Consider the following 18,579-nt stretch of genomic DNA (forward strand, 5'->3'; position numbering starts at 1 on the left):
TAATGAAATTTATAGTGGACCTCACTATTTGTATATAATACTGTTATGGCCGAAATCACAGAAGCATCGAATGTACGAAAGGATATGATAGTAGTGAAGAAAATAAGAAAAGCAGCAAGAGCTTCCAGAGCTATGAACGTTATTTGGAACAAATATCTTAGACACTATAGTCAGTAAAATACAAAGTCCTTAACATATACCTCTGAAACTAAGACTGATTATCAAAAAGAAGACAAATATTGCTAAAGAAGGAAGTGGCTACACTTTAAAAAATTGTAAGAAATACAACATTTAATAAAGTACTAAATGAACACATTCAAGACTGGACAACAAGATAGAAGTGGGACAACCATGTATCACGAATGAGGGAAGACGATTTGCAAAGGCACTAAGAAACATCCCAGAAGGCAAGAAATCCCTGAGAAAATCCCCAAAAAGGGGAACAACAGAAAAGTAACTACAATAAGATGAAAAAAAAAAAACACTTCACGTCCGTTAAAAACATTCAAGATGGCTAAACACGTAATACTTCGTCAGCTATTTGATGGTAGTCAACTCAATTGGACTGAAACACAATATTTTCAGATCTGTCCATCGATTTGATGAATGACAAAAGAATGCGATCGTTGATAACATTGGAAATAAAAGCTTGATACCAAACATCTGACATTTGACTTGTCTTCTTGACGATTGGTGAAACCGGCCAATAATCTTACTACTTCTTTGGGGTTTGAATGTTTTCAGCTATGGCAGTACCACGCGGTAGCCAAGCCCACTCATTTACTTCCGCTTACAAAGACACGTTTCCTCCACGGCTCATATGTGACTTGTGTGCAATAGCTAATAAATAACTGCAATATAATTATGAGGTAGATCGATCGACAGGAAGAGCGAATAAACAGTGAGGTATACAGGCTGTAGAGAATAGCCTGCTCCGTGAAGTGATGATGTGTTTGTGATAGCAATGGTAAAAAACCTGCTTGAACGATGTGGAACGATGTTTCTAACGCTCAGCTAACTTGTCGTTTGAATGTTCACGCAGATTCTTATCATAACCAAGTCTTCGTTTTGTGCCGATAATGAGGAGAATCGTGCAACTCAATGAAATTAATGGAACAATTCACAAAATTAATAAAATATGGAGAGAAAAGGTAAGGTCGATAAACATCCAAGTTACCTTTCGAGCAAAGATTGTTTATTCGAAGGTTGATAACTAAGTAAGATTCCCCGTTTTGCTATGGTTTTTATGTACTATGTATAGGAAAATTTTGCACAAATTACATTTACAACGCTGGTTTGCAAACTGATTTTCTACAGTCTTTCCTAGATTATGTATACACTTATCCTTTCGTAGCACGGGCTTGAAGATTTCTTCTGCCCCTTTATGTTCCAAACATCTTGGATAGCATCCTGTACAGTTGCATCATCCAGAAATATTCTTCCTCCCAGATGTTTCTTCAGTGGCTCAAACAAATTAAAATTTGATGGAGCTAAATCCGGACTGTAAGGAGCACTGTCATAATGTTCCGGTAAGAGAAATGGAAACGTTTTTTGTGTTCGTTGTGCAGTGCGAAGTCAGGCGATTTCACGTAGACGCTTGACACCCCTAGACAGAAGAACAGATCTCTTCCTGCGAATTTCCGCCCTTAATCGCAGTAATGTTCTACAGTATCTGACAGCTTTGATTGTTGTTGTAGTAGTAGTAGGTTATTTTACGACGCTTTATCAACAGCTTAGGTTATTTAACGTCTGAATGAGATGAAAGTGATAATGCCGGTGAAATGAGTCCGGGGTCCAACACCGAAAGTTACCCAGCATTTGCTCGTATTGGGTTGAGGGAAAACCCCGGTAAAACCTCAACCAGGTAACTTGCCCCGACCGGGAATCGAACCCGGGCCACCTGGTTTCGCGGCTAGACGTGCTAACCGTTACTCCACAGGTGTGGACTTGATTGTTGTTCCAGACTCCTTAAACTCAAGGTGAAGTAGCTTTGGTTCATGAGCTGTGTGTCTAGACAGTAAAAAAATAATTTCTTTTAGCATACAAGGAACTATTTTGTTGATAATAATTGATTAAGTACTGACAGAAGAAGCAAAATATTGCAGAATTTTTTATGACGCAGAAGTATTTAAACACAATATCACAGCAATGAAGTAACTATGGAAAATAACGCACCTTAGAATGTGACCCATTTAAAAAAAAAAGGTCTCTTTTTGTCCGAAAGTCGGTATCTAAGCCAATATTGTACTTAACGTGGAAAGACTTCTTCTAAACAATTCATTTTTAATCTGATATTTAATGACACCGTATCAACTGCATGGTTATCTAGTGTCAATGAAATTGGTAATAATGACATATTTTGACAACTCCAAGGATTTGTCATGATATTAAATGGCATTCTGCTTACGACCAGGGAGAACCTAAGTGAAAAAATTCAACCAGATAACCAGAAGAAGCTGAATCCACGCTTGAGCATGTTATCAGAGCTCAGGTCCCGTTCGTTATTTTTAGATGTAGTTTTTACAAAATTTTTTAAAACTAAAATTGAAAAAATATAATCTGACTCCACGTTGCCGTTGAAACACACAACAATTTACATTTCTAAGACTGGCTTTGCCTTAACTTTTCATGTATGGTAAGCTCGTGCAAGGAACGATTTCTTAAAACAATGGTGGCGTTGCTGTCTGTTTTGACGTGTATATGTAGGCACGCCGAGGGAGCGAGAGGTACGAGTCGATGAAAGTACTGTCTCTTCCAAGAAGATGAACAAATGAGGACATCGCTGTGGAAATAAAGAACGTAGCAAGAGAAAAATTCCAAGCTAATTAACGCGAAACATATGCTTACGAATGAAATAATAATACCGTGCGATACAAGACACGTATTCACATGCAATGGAACAAACTAAAGTCGTAATGTAACTATCATAACTGATTCTATCGATGTCATTTCTCTTCCGACTGTACTCTTGAATATCATTCAAGCTACTGTTCTCCAACCAGGAGATTAACCGTGAAAGGAATGTGCTTACTATTGTGTCATCTATTGGTGCGAAGTAGATAGATAATATTACCGTTATAATGCCAGTTTAAAAAACATGCGCTCTCCTGCATATGCTATTTCCTGCATGGAGGGATTAAAAGACCAGGAGATTAACCGTGATCTAATTTTGTAACTAGGGTAGTATAAATATGTATCAGTGTTATCGTTTGTACTTTGAGAGTTAGCCAATGGAGATGTATGTACCCAGGTGTGTGACCCATGACATTTTATGACAACATTCATTCACAGCATAACTCCGCTGCGTCTCATTCTCCTGAGACTTTCTCCTGATTGGAGTACAGTATCTCGTGATCTTTCCTTTCGCCCTCTCTTCCTTATCGCATTCCTTCCGTCGGTATTCCCTGCTATATGACATGGCTTATTGACATTGCCGACTTTGAGTCAGCGGTCGTCATAGGGTGCTACACGCGCAGACTGCCCTCTTCAGTCACAGTAATAAATAACAAGAAATATACATATATGAAATTATTTCTGGCATAAGTTCCAGTAGATGTATGGGTGAAGTAGAGTGGAGTGATTGATTTTACTCCGGTATAAGTCCAATTTTGTGATTTACGCTATTGTTTTGTAGAGGATTAGGAAGTGACAGGGTTAAATTGTTTATGTGTGCTGTAGGAAACTTTATACTCTCTTTATTAAGTGTTTTTTTCAGTCTCCCTTTCCGGTGGCACAGTGTCTTGGTGGTTATGGAGACTTTCTTGGGGGCAAACTATTTTATTGATCTGCCTCTCTGTTGCTGTCACGTGTTCTCTCAGATAGTATTCAAATTCCCAACACGTAGTTGCGGTTTTGTTTGTATGTGTTTCTGTTTGGTGGTTGGAACTGGTGGTAGTTGAAGAGATGTTTCTCTAGTGTTGCTTTGTTATTTGTGTTCGGTGGATTTGCGAAGATGTGTTGTGTATAAAGGCGGTTTATTGCTGAGTGTGTGCATTTCCTGTTTATGTGGTGAGATGTGTGAGAAGAGGCTTCGTGTTTGTTATAGTACTATAAACTATGTTGTTTCTGGTGCGTACGCGTAGCTGTAAGATTTAGCGGAGGATTTCTCTTTAGCGGGCTTCGAATTTTGATTGAGTCCTTGGAGGGGCTTGTGTGAGAAAGATGGAGGGGTATATGCATGGGGATCGAACCAATGCTTTGTATAGGTGATACAGCCTGGTCGGTTGATGCCACTAAAGCCCTGGCTTTTCTGAACAGACGCATGCGACGTGCGAGGTGCGAGGCCCGCCTCGCACAAATCCGGACCACACGAGAGATAGTGAGTGGTTTCTATAACTGAGAGGTACGCCCTCGCATCTCGCAGTTATAGAAACCACTCGCTATCTCTCGTGTAGTCCGGATTTGTGCGAGGCGGGCCTCGCACCTCGCACGTCGCATGCGTCGGTTCAGAAAAACCAAGGCTTAAGATAGCCTATTGCTGTGGTGGCATCGTTATATTTCCTCCAGGTTTCTTTATCTACGTAAAAAAAAGGTGGCAAGAATATCCTACTTACTCGTGGATTTTGCCATTGGTAACGACCCCCAAAAAAATTACAATACCTTTTATTCACTTGACGATAAAAGTACGTATATTCCACTTTCGAAACGAAACGTTGTTAATTTCTACATATTTCATCAGTAATGGAAGAAGTCCAAGCTGCATTTTTTCAACTAATAATACTTAAATTGTTTTCTTCCTGCTTTCTCAGCGCCGCAGACCTGATCACGCACTTCACTCCGGTTTCCAAGTAGTATCTATTACTTCTTGTGTCTTTAAGGTATTGCGAAATTCATTACTTTTACTGAACTTTCTCTGGAATTCTGTCCATAATTTATTACGTTCCATGAAAATGCTATAAAACTTTATTTTTGTTCCCGTATTGGGCTAGGCCGTGGTCAGGCAACATAGCGGTTTTCTCAGGGTCATCCGGTTCCCTGTGACATCCCAACATTTATTCTCCATCATCATCCTCATTGCGAGTGTAATATAGACCCATCACCTGTGGTGCACTCTGGATAGTCTTTGACGAACTAATTAGTCTACACTTCTAAATATTAGAGAAATCTATGAGCCACGATCGTAAAGTTGGGGCGAATAACGGCAAGTTAAGGGCCCTGCCATCGCAGAAAAAAAATAGTTTTGTTTTGAATCCACACCAAGGATAAATGAAAAACTTTTTTACTTATACAGTTAGAAACCCATACAATAGTGAATTAGTCATGTATACTCTGAATTTTAGCACCAATGTATATCTACTCTGTGTAGATCAATAAGTTTCAGTTGCAAGATGGAGACACCTCTGTTCGAGATTAGCATAGGCGACTTGATTCGAGTATTGATGCACGCTTTGTTTCGGGCTAGTAATGATCTTCCCAAGACCCATCACTTGTGACTATCCGGGCTAGCATATCGTCCCTTTCATTCTGTCTGTTCGGATCAAGTCGCCAACTTGTTGCACATTTGCATCCGTGACAATCTAAACTGGCCAACGGATTCGGTGTTCGATACTCGTCCATCCTTCAGAAATCTTCTGCACTCAAACAAATTTAGATATCTCGACATGACAGGCAGTACTCGCCATAAAGGGAAGCATTTCTTTATGAATATCGTTTGCTGATCTTATGCCAAGAAAAATCGCACAACGGAGCGCTGCTCGACAATGACAGGAGTATACAAGCTTACACCACCTTGCAACTGCTGCTTATTAGTTTCGCTTGTGCGCACATCGACCATCTTGACATGTGTACAATACTGTCATGTAGCGATGGCAGTAACGGGTGTCTCATACTAAAATATAGTTCGCTACTTCGATTTGTAACTTACTTATGAGTCGCCTGTGTAGTAATAAATTAGTTTTACGTAATGAGATGTATAATTCTAGCAAATGAATGATCCATAACAAATTTAAAATACTGATTTCTCTGTTGTTATGTAAAAATGTATAGAACAAGAACGGTACCGAAGTATCAGGAGGTATAAAATAAAACAATTTTATACATCTTTGAATTCACAGACGTCAATGAAGAAAAAAAAATTCAAGAATTGGATGTCAATCACAGTTCTGACCTAAGACAATGTTGGAGTAATTGTCTACATATTTTGTGGAGAGTTGTCTCGAAACACCACTAAGCCAGTAAGTGAAGTTTTGACAAGAGAGTTTTTGACCCTACCTTTCCAGCACTTGACGGCATTAGTGAAAGTTAACGCAGCTGTGCTTTGAAGCTGTTAGTAGGGAAGTAACTAAGAGCCACAGTACTAGCGGACTATTTTTATCCCACAACGGAAGCTACTATATTATATGACAGACGTATGAGGATTTTAAAAATAAAAGTCAGGGAGGAATCTCAGTAAAGGTATTATTTTATCAAATTATTTACGCGAGAAAAAAGTAACATAAATCGATTTTAGGCGGAAAATATATGTTCCCAAAGACACAAATTAACTCAGAGTAAATAAAAATTTGATAAACATTAAATTTCAGACTTCGAATTAATTAATAATTCAACACAAAAAGGAAAAGATTTATGATATTAATAAATTATCAAATTAGTGTTGATTTCTTCCAGAAATATAGTCTACTCACAAACGTGATAAAAAGAGCAAGGAATGAAATGGGATGAGAAAAATATACAGGGAAGATATTAGGTAATAAATTAATATGAAACGCTACTTCCGCATTTCCCCAGACATATTTGCTTTTATGATAATTACCTTGTAATAATTAACACATATACATACAGAAATTCAAATTCATTCTAGAGTCAATAAATTTAGAAATAATGTGCGTGAAATACAGTAAAATCTCGTTAATCCGGACCTCGATAAGCCGGACTTCGCTTAATCCGGACAGTAAAAAAATGAGTTTAGAAAAATTAAATAAAACTTACTTTTATACATTAGAACTATGGAATTACAATATTACACCCATAGTATTGAAAAAATAAAGAAAAATCCATCAAGTGTGCATTAAAGTAGGCCTAATTAAACTATACAAACAAATATTATTGTCGATTACACAAACGAAGGTTTAAAATATAATATGTACTCCACTGTATGTATTGCTTTACATTTTACTGTACTGTATAAGAAAATATAAGGGGAAAATCTCTTTCACAACAGACCTACTGGCGCGTATTTGTCTAATACCACCCTAAATAATATTAAAATTGTATTATAAATTACTGTTGTCTTTTAATATTTCTAGACTTTTAAAGATCCATTTCAAGTAAATAGCAAAACAACGTTAGGAACTATTCTAGTAGAAATGTAAAGCTAATGTATGTGAATATATAATTTATAAATGTAGTCTGATAACTTCTTGGCATTATAAAGAATGTCTTTCACTACTGTCCTCATGATAACATTGAGAAGCGGTATATGTATAACAACTGCTACTCAATTTCCACAACTTTATTTAAAATAAGATACACCGTAAAATGAAAAATAGAATATTACAACACTGCTTAACGTATAGATTACAGATTCTAACAAAAATTTAAGGACACCCCTCCATAAGTGATGTTTCACTCCTGTTCTTACATTTATGTGAAAGCACCTGTTGTTTATATAGGGACCAAATGCCTGTGGAAAGTGAAGTTTTACTGCGAACCCAATCTATCTATCTTCCAAACTATGGGTTATATAACAATTTGTCTGTTATGAAACTTATTGAAAAATTACATATTTTGTAGGAAAAAAATTAATTACTCCAGAATGGGTTAACTTACATGAATGAATTTTGGAAAGGAGTTAGATATTATCTTCAGTCATTCTTTCACATCCTAATAATCTGCGAATTAACGTCCACATTCACTGAATTTCAAACTGTTTTCTTTTTTTTTTTTTTTCAAGGAGGAAATCTACACTTGTAGTAAACTCCACAGCCGATTACAAAAATGGAGGGACTAAGCTGATTCATCAATGTTACCAACTCCCAATGTAATTTTGTAAATGGCAATAGCAGACCCGGGTCTATTTGATGCGAATTTCAAACTCAAGAGAATTTTAGAAAATGGCAATGTTTCAAAAAGGAAAAAAGAACTGGATTTCAATGCCTGCACGAACTGTCACAATTATTTTAAACAAAAAGCAATAATTTCACAATAAGTCCTTCAGATATGTCTAACTCTATCCCAAAATTCACTGATCTAAGTCAACCCATTCTGGAGTAATTATTTTTTTCTACAAAATATGCAATTTGTCAAAAAGCCTCACAACAGAAAAACTGTTATATAATCCACAGTTTGGACTATAGACAGATTGGGTTTGCAGTAAAAACTTCACTTTTCACAGGAATTTGGTCTATGAGTGTTTCACATAGGCCAAAGTACAAGGACAGGAGTGAAACATTATTTATAGTGGAGTGTCCTTAAACTTTTGGTAGGAGCTGCATAGGCTATATTAGCAAATTTTGGTTACGACGTTTATTTCTGTGTCTTAAATCGTTTTGGAGACCTTTCCTTACCGTGTTCGTTAACCTATGTTAGCAAGTAAACCAGCCCAATTTTCATTCTGTACTCCTTAGGAAATCAGCCATATGTAATGTATTAAGCCTATAGCCATAATGTTCCCATGAAAACGCTTTCCTTTGTCTAAAATACGAAACGCAAATTTTCGTAATATTTATTCTGTATCAGTATCAGAACACATCAATTCATGTGTATTATAAAAATATTTTCACTTAGACTCACAGGAAACTACAATGAATAATTCTGAGTTTCGAATATTTTGAAGTAAAATGTCCATTATAAACAATTATTAGCATAATTGGAGCTTCTACAATTCTCAAAACTAATTAACTACACACTAGTAGAATTGAATCCTCCAATGTTAAAAGGAACTAAGTCAAAATAATGCATTTTTCACTTTTCTTCTGGTTTTAAAATGTTATAACTTATAAGTTCGGAAATATTGGGGTGTTTAACAGTTAGGGTAGTCAAAAAATGTGTTTAATAGGCCCCTAATAATATAACAAAACAATACTTTGTTTTACCAAATAAACTCAAAATTGCATTTTTTTTTCTCTCCTGAAAAGTTGTATTTTTTTATTTTTTGACTTAGTTCCTTTTAACATTGGAGAATTCAATTTCACTGTAATATTCCGGTGAAATGATCTTCATTTCAATTTATTGTTTATTGTGGAATTTAATGAAATGTCATTATGGCGTCTAGGCATCCCCAACAAAATTTCCACTACTGTCTTATACAAAATAATAAATACTTGATAAATTGCGCAGGAGTCTACCTCGGATAATATAATAATTTTTATACCTAAGACGAACACTGCAACATTTTTGTTAATCTGTCCATTAATTAGGAAGACATTACTCTTACAAATATGCTTATGCACAATATTTGAATATTTATTAACCATTAAAGCAACTGAGCAGAAATTTATCCCCAACACTAAAATGTAGTTATATTAATCTGTAAACGAATAGGAATATAATACGACTTACTTGCAACAATATTACTTCCGGCAATATATGAACGAATTAAAAGCAATATCTCTCCAACAATAGGCCGGCCTTACATTCCACAACACTATAATTCTTTCACTGCTAACACTAGGAACTTTAATGTTGTGCCGATATTATCAGTTTACACGGGAAGACGAAGATTTTTCGTTCGAAGTTACTACCTTGTTATTAATGAATATAATACAGTACGATTTAGTATTACCTACAGATTGACGGATAATCATAATGAAATTTTTGTCTAAGTAGAAATAATGTAGTAGGACGACTGGTAAATATTTTCCCATAACAGTCTAACAAAAATTCCATACAGCTTAAATATGATAAACACGAGACAAAGTTCAATTTATGGAATATAGTGATATTTATTGCAATGCAACATATCAACAAAGTATGTGCATAAAATTATTTTTCAAATAAATCAAAATAGAGTAGAATCAAAGAATAAATCCGCTAACGACCAGACATAGCAACACTAAGTGCTTTAGTATCCTGAGTCCTGAGACATTTGTTGTTTTATTTTTAGTTCAATATAATTCTACACTTCAAAAAAAATAGTCACTGACATGTTATGGTTTATTTAACGACGCTCGCAACTGCAGAGGTTATATCAGCGTCGCCGGATGTGCCGGAATTTTGTCCCGCAGGAGTTCTTTTACATGCTAGTAAATCTACCGACATGAGCCTGTCGCATTTAAGCACACTTAAATGCCATCGACCTGGCCCGGGATCGAACCCGCAACCTTGGGCATAGAAGGCCAGCGCTATACCAACTCGCCAACCAGGTCGACTGCAGGTTACAATTAGGGCACAAATGCAGGTATATTATACTATACTTCGGTATCTTATATCATAATCATGTATGAAGTATAGTATTGCATACTGTACTCTCAGGACTCAGGAGGATAGAAAGTACAAATGTGTACATGTGCGAAATTAAACTACAAAAAAATAAAGAATAAATAATTATACGTGTGAAGAAGAAATATATATTATGTAGCATACTTATCAGAATGATTAATACAAGACGATGTTTAAATCACGGAATAAAGTTGCATTTAGTGTACAATAAAATCAAATTATTATCTTAGGTCAACGAAGTAAGTATGTGAATTTACTTCATATTAAAAACGAAGAGAAAATTCAAAAGTAATATTTTCAATTGAACAAATGAATAAATCTGCTAAACCGTTAGATACAGTAACACTATGTGCTATAGAAAATACAGTAAGTGCAGTAATTGTGCAAAAGACAAAAGGCGAAAAATAAATAATTCCACGTGTGAACAAGAAATAAATTTAGCATAATTTTCAGTACCATTAATTCACGGAAAAAAGTACTATTCAATATATAACAGATTCAAATTATTATCTTAGGTCAACAAAGTATGTGAATTTTTTTTATATAACTTACTAAAAAGGAAGGCGGAAATCAAGAATAATACTCTCAAATGAACACAATTATAAATTAAAAGAATAAATCTGCTAAACCGTCAGAAACAGTAACACCACAGTCTAGTATATAGTCACGAAGCTCAATACGTAGTAAATACGCATCCACAGATAGTTGCTAACCACTAGGATCGCTACTATCGCCTCATTACAGACAATGCGAAATAGTACCGGCACAATCTAGTGTTCCTAGCACCCTCACAACTCAAGCTTCGTGAATGTATATACTAGACTGTGGTAACACTACGTGCTATAGAAAATATAGATACGTAAATGCGCAAAAATGAAAGGCAAAAAATAAATAATTTCACGTGTGAACAAGAAATAAATTTTGAATACCTTCCAGTGCTATCCTAAACATCATAAGTCTACATCGTATAATTCAGAAATAAAAAAAATAATTGATATAAATAAATAAATAAATAAATATGAGACACCGGTACAAAATGTGCATCAGATCAATATATTGTATTATGTAAATGCATCTACAGATAAACAAAATTAATTCAACTGACAAAAGGAAGAAAGGGTAACAACTTTGCTGATATTTGACCGACTGTTTATGAACTATATAGCAAAAACATTAAATTTTATTTTCATTAAAAAATCAGTTACCTTCACAAATCAACATTAAATTATCCATTGCTGTGTGTAGTGGCATGACTAGTTTTGAGAGTAAAACTACTTAAAATGTAATATGCAAATGTTTTGCATTTAAACACGAGAAAAAATAAGGACAATTTTGGCATGGAGATCACAGGAAAACCTACACTCAAATGCAATGCAAGAAATTTAACTTGTACTGGTACTGACAACTTACGGCATCGAATATTAAATCAACGGCGTAAGGGAACTTTATTTTCAAGAAGAATAAAAGCAAAAGTTGCAAAATCCGAGTTATAGGCTGACATGAATTGCTACACAGATTTAAGCAACTTTATGTTGACTATAATACTCTATTTCAATCAATTATAAATTTAGTGATCGCTGGAATAGCTTTGTAACTCTGCCAAAATAATTCGAAACGATAAAAAGAAACTACTTTCATAATTCAACGCCTTAAAAATTGCGGACTCTTGTACGAGGGCCGAAATCACATCGATATACCTATCGAAATCACACTAGACGTGAATTTCGGTACATAAAAATTCATTACGAAAACAATTACTTAAGACAACTTAATGCCCAGCCTGGAATAGTAACGATCATGATTTGAAGAATATGGTCATTGGAAACTGTTATTCTCACTTAATACTGCTTAAATTTACTTTAAGTTGTCGAAAAAACTCCTATTTTTAATTCCATTTGCCACTTCAAAGAAATAAATCACATTTTTAATATACGTCAGATGAAAATTTAATATTTCGCGGAAGTCATATAACATGTATGTCTAGTCAGACTTTTTTTTCCCCTTCCGTTCAAAGTCCAACACTTCACTCAAGATTTCCTGAAAACTTTAAGACTTTAGATAGAATGAAGCTGAAGACCTTATAAACACAGGTGATTTTTAGTTAACTGTGCACAGAAAACTAAATGTGCTGAAATTAGTGCAATCAAGCCCCACATGCAAGAAATTGATGAAAAGCAGTGCTAATTTTGTAGAAATTATCAACTGATATGCTCTTATATGAGTGTGACATGCACAACTTTCACCTTCAAATTAAAACTGAAATTGTTTTAAAATGATTAAATATAGATATCTTTTTTTTTTTTGCTACTTACCACAAACGACTCTGTCAAAGGGGCTCATCCAATCTGAAAAAAAATCAGCAACATAAATAAAAGATTATTTTTAATCTATTTCAGAGATGTATAATTTTATATTAAAATGTAAAATAGCACTATTATAAATGATGGCAATAGATGGTAACGTAAGACAAAATGATGATTATAGTATTCAAATTATTCCAACATTAAATATTATAAATAGTATGATGATAACCAGGGAAAGGATTTATATGTAAATACATATTTACTTATAAAGCTAATATAATTTATATTTTGCATTATCTTTATGTTTCACAATGTGTAGGGTTGAAAAATCCTACTTTTATTTTCCATATTTTTCCATATTTTAGAGTTTAGTACATATTTTCGTTAATTTCCATATATTTTCCATATTTCATATAAAACAGTCCATATTATATTAGGTTTAACAATAAAACAAAACAAAATTCCATTAACTTTTAAAAATACATTTCAACAATAGAGATTTAAACACATGTTCAGTAATCCCTTTAACATCAGAGTTATTTGAAAATTAGCAGTCCTATCAACAATGGGAAAGTAAGTTACAAAACTGTATTAATTTAATTTAAAATTTTTAACAGACTTCAGTTGTGCAGCTCAACAGTTAAATGCCAGTCAGAGTACACATAGGTTCAGTTTTGTAAATCATACTATAAAGACGGTAAATATGCCAAAAGTACGTCATTCAGTCAATTTAAAATCAAAACTAACAAGTTACATTTCAGAATTTAAAGAAGATGGTTTATCAACTGACAATAAAATATTATTTTGTAATTTGTGTCAGTGTGCAGTATCATCTACACAAAAGTTCCTGGTGCAACAACACATTACAACTAGTAAACATCAGGCCAACAAACAACTAAATTCCAAGCAGAGACAATTGTTTTTCACACAACCAACAACATCGAATGTAAGATCTGAGTTTAACATCGACCTGTGCCGTTCTCTCATCTCTGCTGATATTCCTCTCTACAAACTAAAGAATAAGGTCTTCAGGGAATTCCTTGAAAAATATACTCAACATACAATCCCGGATGAGTCAACACTTAGGAAGACGTATGCTCCATCCATCTACGATGAGACAATACAGAAGATAAGAGATGAAATTAAAGATAGTTCAATTTGGGTTTCCATTGATGAGACTCCCGACAAAGAAGGTAGACTTGTTGGTAATGTAGTTATCGGTTTGTTAAGTGAACAATATTCTGAACGAATTCTTTTACATTGTGATGTTCTAGAAAAGTGCAATAACAAAACTATAGTTAAACTGTTCAACGAAGCTATGGGTATCCTGTGGCCAAAGGGTATTATGTACGATAATGTGTTATTCTTTATTAGCGATGCTGCCCCTTATATGGTCAAAGCTGGACAAGCATTATCTGTTGTATATCCTAAATTGACTCATTTTACTTGTGTGGCGCATGCATTTCATCGTGTGGCAGAAGTGGTCAGAGACAATTTCCCTAAAGTAGATTTGTTGATTTCATCAGTGAAAAAAGTATTTCTCAAAGCTCCCAGTAGAGTTAACGTGTTGAAAGAAATGTACCCTGAAATTCCATTGCCACCAAAGCCAATTTTAACTAGATGGGGTACATGGCTAGAAGCAGTTGAATATTATGCCGAACATATAGACTCTATTAACAATGTTCTCCTTGCATTGGACTCTGAAGATGCAGTCTCAATTGATACTGCAAAAACAGTTACCTGTGACATAAGTATGAAGAATGACTTAGCTCACATTCAGCATACATTTTCATGCATCATAAAAACGCTCAAAAGTCTCCAAAATAGGCACCTTTCACTATCTGAAAGTTTTGAAATTATAAATAGTACTGTGGAACAACTGAATCGTGGTAGAGGTAAAGTTGCAGATGCAGTAAGAGCTAAGGTGGACACTGTACTTTCAAAAAACCCTGGATATGAAGAACTACAAAAGGTTGTTGCTGTGATGAGTGGTGAATCAACAGTGAAGATTAACTTGGACTTATCCCCAGCAGACATTGTGAAATTGAATTATGTACCAGTTACTTCTTGTGACGTCGAACGCTCTTTTAGTCAGTATAAATCTATCCTCAGAGACAATAGAAGAAGATTCACTTTTCAGCACTTGAAAGAAATGTTTGTAACCTATTGTTATGGTAACAGACAATAAAAATTGTGTTTTGTTGAAACTACATTGGAAGATAAGGTACGTCCATTATATTTTTTGTTTAGTTTGATTAAAATGTACCAATATTTAACGTACATAGTCATTTTTTTATAATTTTAAGTCCATATTTAATTCCATATTTTGGTAAAAATCCATATTTAATTCCATATTTTGGTAAAAATAACTACATATATATTTACATATTTCATATATTTTTAGTCCATATAAATCCGTTCCCTGATGATAACAATGATGGTAATAATAATAATAATAATAATAATAATAATAACAACAATAGTTTCCCATATGTCTTAATTCTCTGAATTTAAATATAGGATATGTGATAAATTTTGGCAGCACATATTGAAACATAAGACATCTTAAGGCTCATTCACAATGAGAATTAAACATAACTTAAGCGTTAACTTAAGAATATAAACGTTACGGTAAAATCAAGAAGTCATACCATCATTCACGATGGGAACATAAACATAACAGCAAACATACTTGGTAACCATGGAAACATAACAACGACGCCATTTCTTCATATTCTGTCGTATACTTCAGCGCTCCACGATTGTGTTCTGTTTGCAAATCACGTAAGCATAAGCATGAAAGTTTGGAGTTTGCAAACTTTCATGTTAACGTCTTACGGTAATGTTTATGTCAATGCTTATTTGAATCATTGTGAATGGTCCCATTTGGTAGCCTAGGCGCAAACGTCTGTGTTTATGTTACGGTTATGTTTAATTTTCATTGTGAATGGGCCTTTAGTTAATTTTCCTATTTTTGTAATGGAATATTATCTATTGCAGTGATTCTCAATCTGAGGGTCTCGACCCTCTAGGAGGCAAAGGAGGAGTTATAGGAGCCCGCGAACAAAATAATGATAACTTTAATAATAATAATAATAATAATAATAATAATAATAATAATAATAATAATAATAATAATAATAATAACAACAACAGTTTCTCACAGGTCTTAATTTTCTGAGTTTAAATATTGGATATCTGATAAATTTTGACAGTACATATTGAAACATAAGACATCTTAGTTCACTTTCCTATTTTTGAAATGGTATATTATCTACTGCAGTGGTTCTCAATCTGAGGGTCTCGACCTTCTAAGAGGCAAAGGAGGAGTTAATGGGGCCCGCGAACAAAATGGTGATAACTTTAATAATAATAATAATAATAATAATAATAATAATAATAATAACAACAACAGTTTCTCATAGGTCTTAATTCTCTGAGTTTAAATATTGGATATCTGATAAATTTTGACAGTACATATTGAAACATAAGACATCTTAGTTCACTTTCCTATTTTTGTAATGGAATATTATTTATTGCAGTGGTTCTCAATCTTAAGGTCTCGACCTTCTAGGAGGCAAAGGAGGAGTTAATGGAGCCCGCGAACAAAATAATGATAACTTTAATAATAATAATAATAATAATAATAACAACAACAACAACAGTTTCTCATAGGTCTTAATTCTCTGAGTTTAAATAATGGATATCTGATAAATTTTGACAGCACATATTGAAACATCAGACATCTTAGTTCATTTTCCTATTTTTGTAATGGAATATTATCTACTGCAGTGGTTCTCAATCTGAGGGTCTGGACCTTCTAGGAGGCAAAGGAGGAGTTAATGGAGCCCGCGAACAAAATAATGATAACTTTAATAATAATAATAATAATAATAATAATAATAATAATAATAATAATAATAATAATAATAACAACAGTTTCTCATAGGTCTTAATTCTCTGAGTTTAAATAATGGATATCTGATAAATTTTGACAGCACATATTGAAACATCAGACATCTTAGTTCATTTTCCTATTTTTGTAATGGAATATTATCTACTGCAGTGGTTCTCAATCTGAGGGTCTCGACCTTCTAAGAGGCAAAGGAGGAGTTAATGGGGCCCGCGAACAAAATAGTGATAACTTTAATAATAATAATAATAATAATAATAATAATAATAATAATAATAATAATAATAATGTTTAAATGTTGTTCTATGAAAACATGAAACACGACTACTTTGGGTTAAATAAAAACAAGTAAATTATATTTTCTTTTTAATTGTAGCCTATATTGTTATCTGTGAAATTTATCCTTCCCCTTGCCTTAGGAAGACAACACGTTTTCACGAGAACAGAATGAAAATGGGTATGAGAAGTAATTAATTAATTGACTTTATTTTTTACATAGACCAGGGGACCGCGTTGAAGTAATGTGAGGAAAGAAGAGGTCTCATCATCAAAAGGATTGAGAAACGTTGATCTAGAGTGTTGGTTTAATTTTAAAGAAATTACTATCTGGAAATAAATGAAGGGCCCAGGGGAAAAACACGTTTAGTCACATACTGCAAACATGTTCAAGAGAGCGTTTACAAACTTCCAGAACTGACAGTTTCTTCCCGTGTAAGCCTTTCCTTAATATGTTTACAATGTGGAACCAAGCAAGATTTTCCCGTGTATGATTAGGGCATCTTAAATATCTCTATTTTACCAGTCAGATTCAATTAAAATATAAAAATTACTAAATTTAGGCTAAACGTGTTTTTCCCCTGGACCCTACAAGTGTTCTTGATATTAAAATAACTAAAAGGAAATTACAGTTAAATAAAAAGGAAAAAATTAAATTCTGGTATTCAATACTTAATTATAATTTGAAGCAATAACTAATCTAGTATAGGGTAAAGGTTGCTAAGACTGTGATACGAGTAATATCGTGATAGATTTTTGAGAATTTATTACAATTTTACTGAGCGAGAGAAGGACCGGTTTTGTGCAGCAACTTTTCCACAAACATTGTTTTAATACGTTGACGCAAAAAAACCGATCTTCCTCTCGCTCAGTAAAATTGTAATATATTCTCAAAAAGAACTATCACAATTTTACTCGTATCACAGTATTACCAACCTTTACCTTATGGGCACTGGTTAACAAAAATAAAGTTACATATTTATTAAATTTATGTTTCTGACATAAATTTGTCAAAAATAATTAATTTTGAATTTCACATTAATTTTTCGTATCATAATATTGTTTTACTGAACTATGTATGAGCACCTTGTTAAAGGCAGTTGTGCTGGTACCACTGTAGTTCATGAACTACATGTTCTGTTCCAGTATCCAATTACTGAAAAACATGTTTGCAAAACTAATTAACTGACCTTAATGTACACAAACTATAGGAAAACGAGTTCTCTCAGAGATTCATATCCTGCAAACTAAATGTCTTTCTGTTCAACTGTTAATGAAAGTATTACAATGAATTTATTTCTGCAATCATATTCTCGTTTTGAAAATATTATCAACATTAACTATAATAAACACTCTCATTAGCAGTGCAATCTTCTCCATGTTTTAAGTATTCAGTGATGTCAATATGTTTGTATAATCAAGATTATATCTTTGAATATACTGATGTACGTAGCCTATAGCACATTAATGGAATTAAATTATGTCCCACTAAAATTTGTAACGAACAAACACCATGATTTCTGCTGATAATAATCTGGTGGATAGTTTTTGTCTTAAGTTGTCAGTTCTCTATTTTCCAAAGAATTAATTTTTTATCTTTTATTTTATTTATTGTATTCCATGACTTCCTTACTTCAGCGTTATTATAGCTTTGAGATTTGGATTAAGTAAAAAATTGTATAAAAACATTTAATACGTGTTGTATATCGA

General features: G+C 33.7%; 1 protein-coding gene across 1 annotated transcript in view; it reads right to left on the bottom strand.

The window, feature by feature from the left end:
• Positions 1–18,579, bottom strand: part of LOC138694717 (homeobox protein abdominal-A homolog) — a 381,396-nt gene that overhangs the window by 337,250 nt on the left and 25,567 nt on the right. Inside the window, exon 2 of the mRNA XM_069818706.1 lies at positions 12,690–12,722. Coding sequence (XP_069674807.1) covers positions 12,690–12,722 — 33 coding nt within the window. The remainder of the gene's footprint in view (positions 1–12,689; positions 12,723–18,579) is intronic.

This window comes from Periplaneta americana, chromosome 2, assembly GCF_040183065.1.
Source record: "Periplaneta americana isolate PAMFEO1 chromosome 2, P.americana_PAMFEO1_priV1, whole genome shotgun sequence".
NCBI classification, from domain to species: Eukaryota; Metazoa; Arthropoda; class Insecta; order Blattodea; family Blattidae; genus Periplaneta; species Periplaneta americana.